The sequence below is a fragment of the Panthera leo genome, chromosome E1 (assembly GCF_018350215.1).
Source record: "Panthera leo isolate Ple1 chromosome E1, P.leo_Ple1_pat1.1, whole genome shotgun sequence".
NCBI classification, from domain to species: domain Eukaryota; kingdom Metazoa; phylum Chordata; class Mammalia; order Carnivora; family Felidae; genus Panthera; species Panthera leo.
Genome location: NC_056692.1, coordinates 26,175,109 through 26,187,457, shown reverse-complemented (window position 1 = coordinate 26,187,457; position 12,349 = coordinate 26,175,109). Strand labels below are relative to the sequence as shown.

General features: G+C 36.6%; 1 protein-coding gene across 1 annotated transcript in view; it reads left to right on the top strand.

Moving 5' to 3' along the window:
- The window catches only part of BRIP1 (BRCA1 interacting helicase 1), a 211,756-nt gene extending 200,575 nt beyond the window's left edge, over window positions 1-11,181 (top strand). The window contains 4 exon segments of the mRNA XM_042915344.1: window positions 3,546-3,872; window positions 10,378-11,011; window positions 11,013-11,062; window positions 11,065-11,181. Coding sequence (XP_042771278.1) covers window positions 3,546-3,872; window positions 10,378-11,011; window positions 11,013-11,062; window positions 11,065-11,162 — 1,109 coding nt within the window. The 3' untranslated portion in view covers window positions 11,163-11,181.
- Window positions 11,182-12,349: the final 1,168 nt, after the last annotated feature.

The window sequence follows — 12,349 nt, the reverse complement described above, 5'->3', positions numbered from 1 at the left end:
GCACTGATAGCAGAGAGTCCAATGTAGGGCTCACACTCAAGAACCATGAGACAACGACCTGAGCCTCACTCTTGACAACTGAGCCACCCAGGTGCCCCTAAAGATTTTATTTTTTAAGTAGGTCTCTATACCCAATGTGGGGCTCGAACTTACAACACCAAGATCAAGAATGACATGTTCCACCTACTGAGCCAGCTAGGCACTGCCAACAGATTTTTTAAATTAAGAATTTTACATTATTTCTGTATGGTTTTTATTTATTTTCTCTGAGACTCATAAAAGTGTGAAATCTTCCTATCTAGATAATACTAGCGCAACAATGTACAAATTCCTTTTGATGGCTAATTTTTATTTGAAGTGAATTTGCATTAACTACAGAACTCAATTCATTTTGCATTAAATATAGAAAAACTCCCATAAAAAAAAAAACTAAAAGAATGTATGTAAATGATTGTATAGGAGTTCAAGGTGTTTGAAGCCCTGCCTTATTTTTCTTTTAACTTAAAATACCATAGTGACTTTTTAAATTACTCCAGAAGATGATGATAGTAACACCAGCAGAGAATATTTTCTAAAAGTGAATATCTGATTTTGAATTTCCTTCTGAAATAAGTCATACTACAAAACACGTATACTTTTAATATGGTTCAAGGTTTTACAGTTTTCACATGTCATAGGTCAAATCATGTCCCTTACAACTTGTTTATATATTAAAAAATATATCATAAATATTCAAATAGGACATGATTTGTCCATGGTAACATTGTTATTCCTTTCATTTCCAGGATAGTTTAAGACACATTTGGAATTGGGGAAGAAGAGGAACAAAAAAACCTATGAGACTGGAATCTTGCATTTATTTTTTGTAAAGGGAGTCAAAGTTAGAAAGTTGGAATGGAAGATCGTGTTGTTTACAACTTCTAGTTTCTCTAAAATTAAAGCATAGGCAATATTTGTGGGGAATTATGATGAAATTAAATTTGCCTTATTTCCCCAGTTATTCTAAACTGACAAATAATACATTTCTCCCATTCCACTCTACTCCCACTCCCTCTTCCCTCCCTTCAGTTGACAATCACTGCATGTAAAGAAAAATGGTACTGATACATGAGCAATACTAAGCATAATGTACATGTGAAGATTTTTAGGCAGGAAAAATATTGAGAATCTTTTTTTTTTTTCCTGCTTAAATCCAAGTTAGTTAACATATAGTGTAATAATGGTTTCAGAAGTAGAATTAAGTGATTCTTCACTTACATGTAACACCCAGTGCTCATGCCAACAAGTGCTGTCCTTAGTACCCATCACCCATTTAGCCCAGCCCCCTACCCACCTCCCCTCCAGCAACCCTTAGTTCTCTGTATTTAGAGTCTCTTAGGGGTACATGGGTGGCTCAGTAGGTTAAGCATTCAACTCTTGATTTCGGCTCAGGTCATGATCTCACGGGTCATGGGTTCAAATCCCACATAGGCTCTGCACTGACAGTGTGGAGCCTGCTTGGGGTTCTGTCTCCTCTCTCTGCCCCTCTCCTGCTCGCGCTCTCTCTCTCTCTCTCTCTCTCTCTCTCTCTCTCTCTCTGTCTCTCAACGTAAATACATAAACTTAAACAACAACAACAAAAAAGAACCTCTTATGGTTTGCCTCCCTCTTTTTATCTTCTTTTTCTTTCCCTTCCCCTATGTTCATCTTTTTTTCTTAACTTCCACATACGAGTGAAATCATACGGTATTTGTCTTTCTCTGACTGACTTCTCTTAGCATAATACATTCTAATTCCATCCACCTGTTTCACATGGCAAGATTTCATTCTTTTTGATCGCCATTGTATATATATACCACATCTTCTTTATCCATTCATCATTAGTCAATGGACATTTGGGCTCTTTGCATAATTTGGCTCTTGTTGATAGTGCTGCTATAAACATTGGTGGGGGGGGGGGGCATGTGCTCCTTCAAATCAGCATTTTTGTATCCTTTGTATAAATACCTAGTAGTGAAATTGCTGGGTGGTAAGGTAGCTCTATTTTTAATTTTTGGAGGAACCTCCATACTTTTTTCCAGAGTGGCTGCACCAGTATGCATTCTCACCAACAGTACAAAAAGGATTCCTCTTTCTCCACATTCTAACCAACATCTGTTGGTTCCTGAGTTTTTAATTTTCGCCATCCCGACAGGTGTGAGGTGGTATCTCATCATGGTTTTGATTTGTATTTCCCTCATGATGTGTGATGTTGAGCATCTATTTATGTGTCTGCTAGCCATCTGGATGTCTTCTTTGGAAGAGTATCTGTTCATGTCTTTTGCCCATTTCTTCACTGACTTATTTGTTTTTTGGGTGTTGAGTTTGATACGTTCTTTATAGGTAGACTTTGGATACTAACCCTTTATCCGATTTGTTATTTGCAAATATCTTCTCCCATTCCATCGGTTGCCTTTTAGTTTTGTTGATTGTTTCCTTTGCTGTGCAGAAGCTTTTTATCTTGATGAGGTCCTAATAGTTCATGTTTCCCTTGCTTCCAGAGACATGTCTAGTAAGAAATTGATGCAGCCGAAGTCAAAGAAGTTGTTGCCTGTTTTCTCCCCTAGGATTTTAATGGTTTCTTGTCTTACATTTAGGTCTTTCATCTATTTTGAGTTTATTTTGAAAATTTTTTTAATGTTTATTTATTTTTGAGACAGAGAGAGAGCACAAGTGGGGAAGGGACAGAGACAGAGGGAGACACAGAATCCAAAACAAGCTCCAGGCTCTGAGCTGTCAGCACAGAGCCCGACGTGGGGCTCAGACTCACAGACTGCGAGATCATGACCTGAACTGAAGTCAGACGCTCTGCTGACTGAGCCACCCAGGTGCCCCCATTTTTAGTTTATTTTTGAGCATGGTGTAAAAAGTGGTCCAGGTTCATTCTCCCACATGTCACTGCCCAGTTTTCTGAGCACCATTTGCTGAAGAGACTGTCTTTTTCCATTGAATATTCTTTCCTGCTTTGTCAAAGATTAGTTGGCCATACATTTGTGGGTCCTTTTCTGCTTCTCTGTTCTGTTCCATCGATCTGTATGTCTGTTTTTGTGCCAGTACCATACTGTCTTGATGATTACAGCTTTTTAATCCAGAATTATGATGCCTCCAGATTTGGTTTTCTTTTTCAACGTGGCGTTGGCTATTCAGTCTTTTCTGGCTCCATACAAATTTTAGGATTGTTTGTTCTAGCTCTGTGAAGAATGCTGGTGTTATTTTGATAAGGATTGCATTGAATGCATAGATTGCTTTGGATAGTATAGATATTTTAACAATATTTGTTCAGAAGAACAATTAAGAGCTTAATCCATTAGCATAGGATGTTTTCCCATTTTTTTGTGTCTTTTTCAATTTCTTTCATAAACTTTCTATAGTTTTTTCTATAGTTTTTAGTGTAGAGAATCATTCTATATACCCTAAATTCATATAGATTACTTCATTAGAAAAATTATCTAAGGTTTTTCTTAATACATAATGTCTTAAGAAACTAAATAACCAAAGTTTCTTCCCTGGGTTTACTTTTTCCTTAGGACTTTCTAAATGGATACGGCAGCAGGTTCAGTACCATTCAACCTTTGAAAGTGCAATGGAGTCCTTGGCTGAATTTTCCAAAAAGCACCAGAAAGTCATTGATGTATCCAAAGAGGACAGAAAGTTTATACAGGACAGTGGGTCTACACTTGAAGTGGCCTGTTTGAAGGACAATACCTTAACTTACTTATCAGAAGCAGCAAGCCATCTACCACCAGAAAATCCTAGGGAAGGTGAAGCAAAAATGTGTGTCCAAGAACTACACTGTCCTAAAATAACCACAAGTCTATCTCTACCAGGAGACATCATCTCCCGAAAGGACCAAGGTTTGAAAAGTTTTGCCTATTTACATTTGATAGAGAATTCTTTCATTATATCAAGTGAAATGATATATATTTTGCTATAGATTAATTTCCTTAAATATGTTGGCTTGTAATAGAAGACATTATCATAAAGTAATGAAATAGTATGGTGTATTGGAATGAGAACAAACTTTTGTCAAGAGACCTGAGCATATTTTCTGGTTTTCCACTCAAAACTTTGTCATTACCTAACTTTGTGACCATGAGCAAGTCACGTAACTTTTTTGAGTCTTAATAGAAAAAGGAATCTCTGGGACACCAGGGTGGCTGAGCTGGGTAAGCATTCGACTCTTGATTTCAGCTCAGGTCATGATCTCAGGGTCACAGGATCAAGCCCCATGTCTGGCTCTGCACTGTCAGCTGAGCCTGCTTGGGATTCTCTCCCCCTCTCTGTCCCTCCTTATCTCTCTCTCTCTCTCTCTCTCCCTCCCTCTCTCCCTCTCTCCCTCTCTCCCTCTCTCCCTCTCTCCCTCTCTCCCTCTCCCTCTCCCTCTCCCTCTCCCTCTCCCTTTCCCTCTCTCAAAATAACTAAATAAACTTTCAAAAAAAACAAAAACAAAAAACAAAAAAGGAATCTCTTCATAGCTATCCCTTAGCTTGGGATGCAAAGATCTAATAAGATGATAAATATCACAGCATGGTAATACTGTACAAATGGCAGATGTTTTCCTAAAGGCTATATTAAAAATTGGTCTAATGTATAGATAACTTCTCTTACATGAATTTATTAGTTTAGGGAAGTGAGAGTCATTTATTCTGAATAATAAAAAATAACATTTTAAAATATATTAGAATATAATAGTCTGTGTCAGGGATTGGCAAACTATGGCTTATGGACCAATTTGGCCATCTGTTTTTGTATATCATGTTTAATGGTACAGAGTCACATCCATTCAGTTATGTATGAACTGCCTGGCTAGCTCAGTCGGTAGAGCATTCAGTTATGTGTGGTACACAACAGCAGAGTTTAGTCATAGTGTATTTTGCACTAGACCAGCACAATTGAGTACTTACATACCTTGGAGATGTTGCGGGTTTGGTTCCAGACCACCACAATAAAGCAAGTATCACAATAAAACAATTCAGATGAATTTTTTGGTTTTGTAGTGCGTATAAAAGTTATGTTTACATTATACTAATACTATAGTCTCTTAAGTGTGTAATAACATTATGTCCTAAAAATAATGTATATACCTTAATTAAAAAAACTTTATTGCTAAAAAATGCTAACCATCAACTGAGCTTTCAACAAGCCATAATCTTTTTACTGGTGGAGGGTCGTGCTTCAGTGTCTATGGCTGCTAACTGATCAGGGTGCTGGTTGCTGAAGGCTGGGGTGGATGCAGCAATTTTTAAAATAAGACCACTATGAAGTTTGCCACATCAATTGACTCTTTGTTTACAAATGACCTCTATAGCATACGATGCTTTTTGATAGTATTTTACCCAAATTAGAACTTCTTTCAAAATTGGAGTCAGTCCTCTCAAACTTTGCTGCTACTTTATTAAGTTTATATAATGTCTTAAATTCTTGGTAGTCATTTCAACAATTTTCACAGCATCTTGACTAGGAGTAGATTTCATCTCAAGAAACCACTTTCTTTGCTGATACATAGGAAGTAGTTCCTCTTCCATTGAAGTTTTCTTATGAGACGGCAGCAATTCAATCACATTTTCAGGCTTTACTTTTAATTCTAGTGCTCTCGCGATTTCCACCACATCTCCACTAAAGTCTTGAATTCCTCAAAGTCATCCATGAGGATTGGAATCAACTCCTCCCAAATTCCTGTTAATGTTGATATTTTAACTTCTTCCCATGAATCATGAATTTTTTTGATAGTTTAATTTTTATTACATATTTGAACATGAACAAAAACACATGAGAAGATTCACCCTCAAATGTAAATATTCTATGTGTATTTGGCCCCAATAATAAACCAGTTATGTGAAAAACCAGAGACTTGGGGTTTGGAAAAATAAAGATTAGAACAACATTTAAAAATTATTACATAGTACATACATTCTTGGAATTTATTTATTAAGTATCAGAATTTCCACCTGGTTTTCCATATCTACACTTATTTCTACCTGTATACCCACATTCTAACTCTTATCTCCACCCACAGGCAACAACTATAGCTCTAATCTGCACCGAGTTCAGTCATCTCTCTGGATCTTAACAATGTTTCCATTATTTGGTCTGACTTCATCCTTGCTATTTAGCAAATAGCAAAGGCCTATCAGAGACGGACTTGGCTGACACACTCCCATCTATTTCAAGCCACAGAATCCCAGTAGGACAAAAGATTTTCCCTCCTCTAGGCCCAATTTCTAGTTGTCTGTCATGACAGTAATGATTTCATAAACTTTCTTTCAAGGTTGGTCCTGACAGCATCTTACCATAGCTCACCTGATCCAGTGTTTTTTCTTCTCTGACTGTAGATTCATATTGAGCACTACCAATGAGGTCGTAGCTCATTACCCTAGGTTTCTGAGGTCTAAATTTCATAGGATCAAGGACTATTTGATAAAAAGGAAAAACACTATAATATTAATAAAAGTAGCAATCATTGCTTCATAGGATCAAAGCTGCCCTCGGATCTGGAGGCTGAATGGGGCTTGAATGTTTTATTTGATACTATGTGACTCAGAAATACATAGCTTTCTTTAATGATAGTGCCACAGAAATGCCCCTCTCAGTGTCCTGATTAGTACTCTAAGTGTGGTAATATGCTCATTTATTTCAATATTGACCTAATTTTTTTCAACTTAGCCTATGTTTGACTTTAGATCTGTTCTTGCCTTTGCAGAAATGGGAGTCTCTTTTAGCCAAAGAGAACATTAAGAAACTTGGGGGGCAGGGGGGATCAACAGAAAAATTATTCATTTTCTGTATTCTTAAAAAAAAAAAATTCTCCCCTGAGTTTACCTGTGAAAAGCCAATGAATAGCAATTCTTCATAAAACTGACTGAATTAAGAGATGAGAATGGACTTATAAATATAAGAGACAACCTCAAATTAATAATAATAATAATAATAGATTCAACCCCATTGTGTGTACATTTCCTGGAAAGTTTTATGCATTCCATTCTAAGCTCCTAGCCCTAGGTAAACAGACTCATAAGTGGAAATGTGCCATTTTCAGCACTAGAAGCAGCATCATAGTTCATTAACAAAATAATGCAGAAAATGGTTAGGTAAATGAATTTACAACATAAAATGTGTTGGTGATAAATTTGCACTAATGTAACATAAGTTAGGTTTACGGTATTTTTTTTTACCAGGAAGCACAATTGTAAACATTTGCAATAAACTGCCTCTCCCCAAAAAACCTAACTGACCACACAAACAAATATCATCATTTATGACCATAAAATCACGAAGAATTTGTACCACATGGCTCTTTGTTTTGGTCGTTTTGAGAGTAAGACACGAGCTGCATTAAGTAGTTTCCCTGATTTCTCCATCTTAAATAACTGCCAGTTCTGGAACTTCATTCATCCTCGGAACCTTTGCATAGAGCAAATCTGGGAAGTGGCAACTGACAGATAAAACTGTCGGATCATAGGTGTTCTGGTTTGAGACTGGACTGAACGAATTTCTAAACAACAAAGGTGGGTGAGGGACAGAACAGAGGCAATATGCTGCTTGCAGAGCCCAAGAGGAGTTTGAGACACGAGCAGAGAGCATCTTTTCAACAGCTGGAAGAAGCCTCCTCCAATTAGTAAACTCCAAAGTGAAGATAAGGGTGTCATCACTGACTGAGTCAATCCAAGAATTGCAGAGTAGATTCAGTGGGTCAAATCCAGCAAGCAGGAGAGATGGTAGCCATTCCTTATATTTTGTCTATGCTTTAATTGCATGATTTAAAGATTCAGAAATATGGTTCCACAATGCCAATAGACAACCTTTCTTCAAAAAGTAGCAAAATACTGAAAATTTCTCATACTTTAGGCAGTATGCCAAATGAAGTTCATTTAGTTGGGCTCCATATTTCAAAAGAATATTCACAATTCCAAAAACTCACAGTCCTTTTGGAAAGCCATACACATGGGAGAACTAAATGCAAAGATGTGGCACATCTAGACATCTTGTCTGTAGTCATGCTGGAGTAACATTTCTAGGCACTCTTCATGCCCTCCGAACACTGCAGAGTAAACGGGGCTCACTTTGTCTGGCCCATGTCACAAACCCAGTTGGTAAGTGGTATTAACAAGTCCATTAATGGTCCAATATGGACCATTCATGCAACTGCATGAATAGGTAACTGCCAATAGGCCTCATTACAGTAAAGATCAGGATCTGGCCCACTGAACAGCAAAAGCTCTACACATTCTGTGTGGCCCTCCTGAGCAGCAATGAATGAGGGAGTAACTTCATCCAATGTTTGACAGTTGACTTTTGCACCCGATGAAATAAGTATGTTTAAGCTTTCCAGCTTGCCGTGCCAAGCAGCCACAAATAAAAGTGTGATTCCAAAGTCATCCTGGCATTCCTTGTTTGCTCCTTTCTTAAAAAAGCAATTTTATGATCTCAGCATTTCCTGAAAAGTAGCCTGATGCAAAGCGTTGCATCCACACCCAGAATGGGACCCATTAACATTTGCTCCATGTCGAAGTGACAGCTTTAATGTATCTATCTGTCCATTTTCAACAGCTAAAAACAGTGGTGTGGTTTTCTCTGAAGTAGTGGCATTAGCATCTGCCCCAGATTCTAAAAGAGTGTACGGTCTTCCAATATCCTTGACTTGCAGCAAGACGTAATGCACAGAAGCCCTGAACTGTCTTTATCTTAATGTAGTTTTCAGATGAATCTGCATGAATTAACATCTGTAAACATTCTACAGAGTTGTGATAAGCTGCTTAGGAAATCTGCATCCATCCCCTGTTATCAGCGACATCAACATTACGTCCCTTTTTGAGCAGTTTTCTTAAGACTTTAACATTGCCTTCCCTGGCAACAAGTCCAACCGTGGAGCATGTGTCAGAGTAAGCCTCTGTAAAATAGAGGCTCTCGGTGCCGCCACTTCTGCACAGAAAGGCCTGGTCCGAGGCGGGGTCTTCTAAAGTCTGCTCCCAGAGGCCGCTCGAATCATGAATGTTCTTAGTGGCATTTAGAATGGTGAATTCTTTCCAGAAGGTTTTCAATTTATTTTTCCCAGATCCATCAAAGGAATCACTATCTGTGGCAGCTATTGCCTTAAAAAAATGTCTTTCTTAAAAAGAGTTGAAAGTCAAAATTACTTCTTGATTTATCTTGGTTTTCAATATGTCTTCCTCACTAAGCGTATCATTTCTAGCTTTTGACTTAAAGAGACAAAAGTAAATAAAGAGAGACATGTAACTCTTGGCACTTAGAGGTCATTGTAGGATTATTAATTGACCTAATTTCAATATTGTCGTGTCTTAAGGAATAGGAATGCCTGAACAAAAGGGAAAGAGATGGGCAAACAGCTGGTGAGGGGAGCAGTCAGAACACACACATTTGTCTATTAAGTTCACCATCTTGTATGGTATGGTTTATAGTGCCCCAAAACAATTACAATAGTGACATCAAAGATCACTGGTCACAGATGAGCATAACTAAAATGTGACACATAGACATGAAGTAAGCAAATGCTGTTGGAAAAATGTTACTTATAGACTTGCTCGATGCAAGGTTGCCACAAACTTTGAATTTGTAAAAAACACAGTACCTGCAATGTGCAGTAAAGCAAAGTGCAATAAAAGGAGGTATGCCTGTAGTTGCAGCAGATACAATATGATCCACAAAGCCTGAAATATTTACTGTCTGGCCAGGTGTAGAAAAAAATTTGCCAAACTGTGGTCTATAGCATTGGATACCATTTTAATTATTTTAACTAATATATGATAATTTAATATATCAAGTATTAAATATTTACTTCATAGTATCTGGTGGGTTTTTTTGTTGTTATTTTTTAATAAATGTCATAGTAAATGCAAAGACATTGACTAGTAATCAGGAAACCTGAGTTCTAGTTGGGTCTGATTACTAACCAGTTTTATAACTTTAAATCAAATAATTTAGTCCTTATGGTTGCCAGTTTCCTTTAGGGAATTAATCTAGGGTCAGTTTTTCCCTATCATTGGTTAGTGAATTTTCAAGGCAAATTTTTACAGTGTATTTCCTCCATTACTCAGCCCTCTTTCTATTCCTTTTTTACCCCTCCTTTTCTCATTCACTCCTAAAGTCCCTGGTGTGGAATTTGATAGTTTACTAGACAACGTTATAACTTGGGCTCAGAATCACTGGGGACCTAGGATTCCTTTAAGAGTTCACATTTTGTGCTTTATGTTCTAAGATGAAGTCCTGCTACTGTTGGTTGTGGGCTCTCAATTATGATCCCTACAGTTACTTCATTATTTTTAACAGAAATTACTTTAATGTGACAATTATTATATTAGTTAGGAACAGGAAATTAACATTCTTAAATTTTTGTATTTATAGATGATCCTATATTATTGGAAGAGTCTGCCCAGACAATGAAAGCAGAAAGAATTGTGATTTCCAGATCGACAAGCCCAACCTTCAACAAACAGACAAAGAGAGTTAATTGGTCTAGCTTTAATTCTTTGGGACATTATATTACTGATGAAATTCTGACTGCAACACCTAAATCCAGGTCACCAGAGGACTGTGCCTCTAGCGCTTCCCCTTTTGAAACAGAAAAAGGATGCAAAACAGTCTTACCACTCACTGATAAATGTGAGTCCTCATCTCTGACGGTAGACACATCAGTTGAACCATGCCCTCAATCAGAAATCGTTATTTCACCAATAAAGATTGATGCTACTCTTCTTAAAGAAAATTATTCCAAACAGCTGTTCTATGAAGAAACCCTGGGTCCGGACATTGAATTGTCTCTAGTTGGTAAAGAAGCTAAACTTTCTACTTCAAATAGAGCTTCTGACACAGAAGCAGAGGATGAATCTATCTATTTTACACCTGAACTTTATGATCCTGAAGATACAAATGAAGAAAAGAATGAACAAGTTGAAAGTGATAGAGATAATAGATTGGCTAATAATTCAAAATGCATTTTAGCTGAAGATCTTTTTGAAATTAGAACTGAGAAAGGAGTCCCAAGAAATAAAAGCTGAGGATTGCACAAAGTTGAATAGACTCATGAATATTAAAGTAAAATTGATGACAATGGTAGTAATATAAAAACAACTCATATAAATGAATTAGACCTGGGAAAAACTCGTGAAACAGATACAAAAGAATATTAAACAGTCTCCTTCCAACAAATAAAGGTGTATTCCCTGGTGTTAGGTAATAATACTTAACTGTCACACACTAAAAATGTGTTGTCATGCTTGTATTAAACTCTCTTATAAATGACAATTTCTACACTGGATAAGTGGTATAGCTTTTTTTTTTTAATGTATTTTTCACTTTAACTCATTGTTATTACAGTGTTTTAAAAGTCTATTTTACATTCAGAATGTTTTATTATTTTCAAGTTTTGATAAAGAGATTCATACAAAATATTTTCCTCCAAGAAGTCTTCCTTAGCTGAATACAATTTAAAAATTAACCAATGTGAAAGATATGTAGTTTCCTAGGGTACTTCATATGTCGCATAAATATTTTTTTTCTTTTTTTTTACATTTATTTATTTTTGAGAGACAGAGAGAGTGTGAGCAGGGGAGGGGCAGAGAGAGAGAGGGAGACAGAATCAGAAGCAGGCTCCAGGCTCCAGGCTGTCAGCACAGAGCCAGATGCCGGGCTTGAACCCATGAACTGTGAGATCATGACCTGAGCCAAAGTCAGATGCTCAACCGACTGAGCCACCCAGGCGCCCCTGTCGCATAAATATTTGTATTTTGTAGTCCTGTTTTTATACATAAAACATCTGTTTAATACATAAAAATGAATAGCAGTCTAATCCAGTCTTATCTCAGTCTTGTTTCACTTACGTATTTACCTCAAATCAATATATTATTTTAGAAATCAGAGTTTTCTTGAAAAGTTTATTCCTGTATTAAACTGCCTACTTAGAGGGAATTAAGAATTAAGGAAGAAAACTGCATGTATTTTTAACTGATGTTGCTTTACATTTTTTCATTTGATAAAACACAATCAAGCACTGAATATATAGCAAATTATATAAAGTTACAAAATGCCAAAGGAATGACTCCAAATTTTTAATTCTAATTACTTAGCTTCATCATTGTAGAAAAAAGTGAAATGTTCTAGCATGAAGGTTGTAATTATGAAACTGTTAAGATAGAAAACTCCATATATAAATTTTATAAGTAAACCCAAACATGTAACTGCAGCTGAAAAATGTTCTCTTATAGCTCACTAAATTTTTCTGTAAATTTTGACCCTGTTTATGTATTTGTGTATGAAGCTATACTTCTGATCAAAAATGGTTATAAAAGATGCATTTCTCTGTCATCATTCCAAAAAT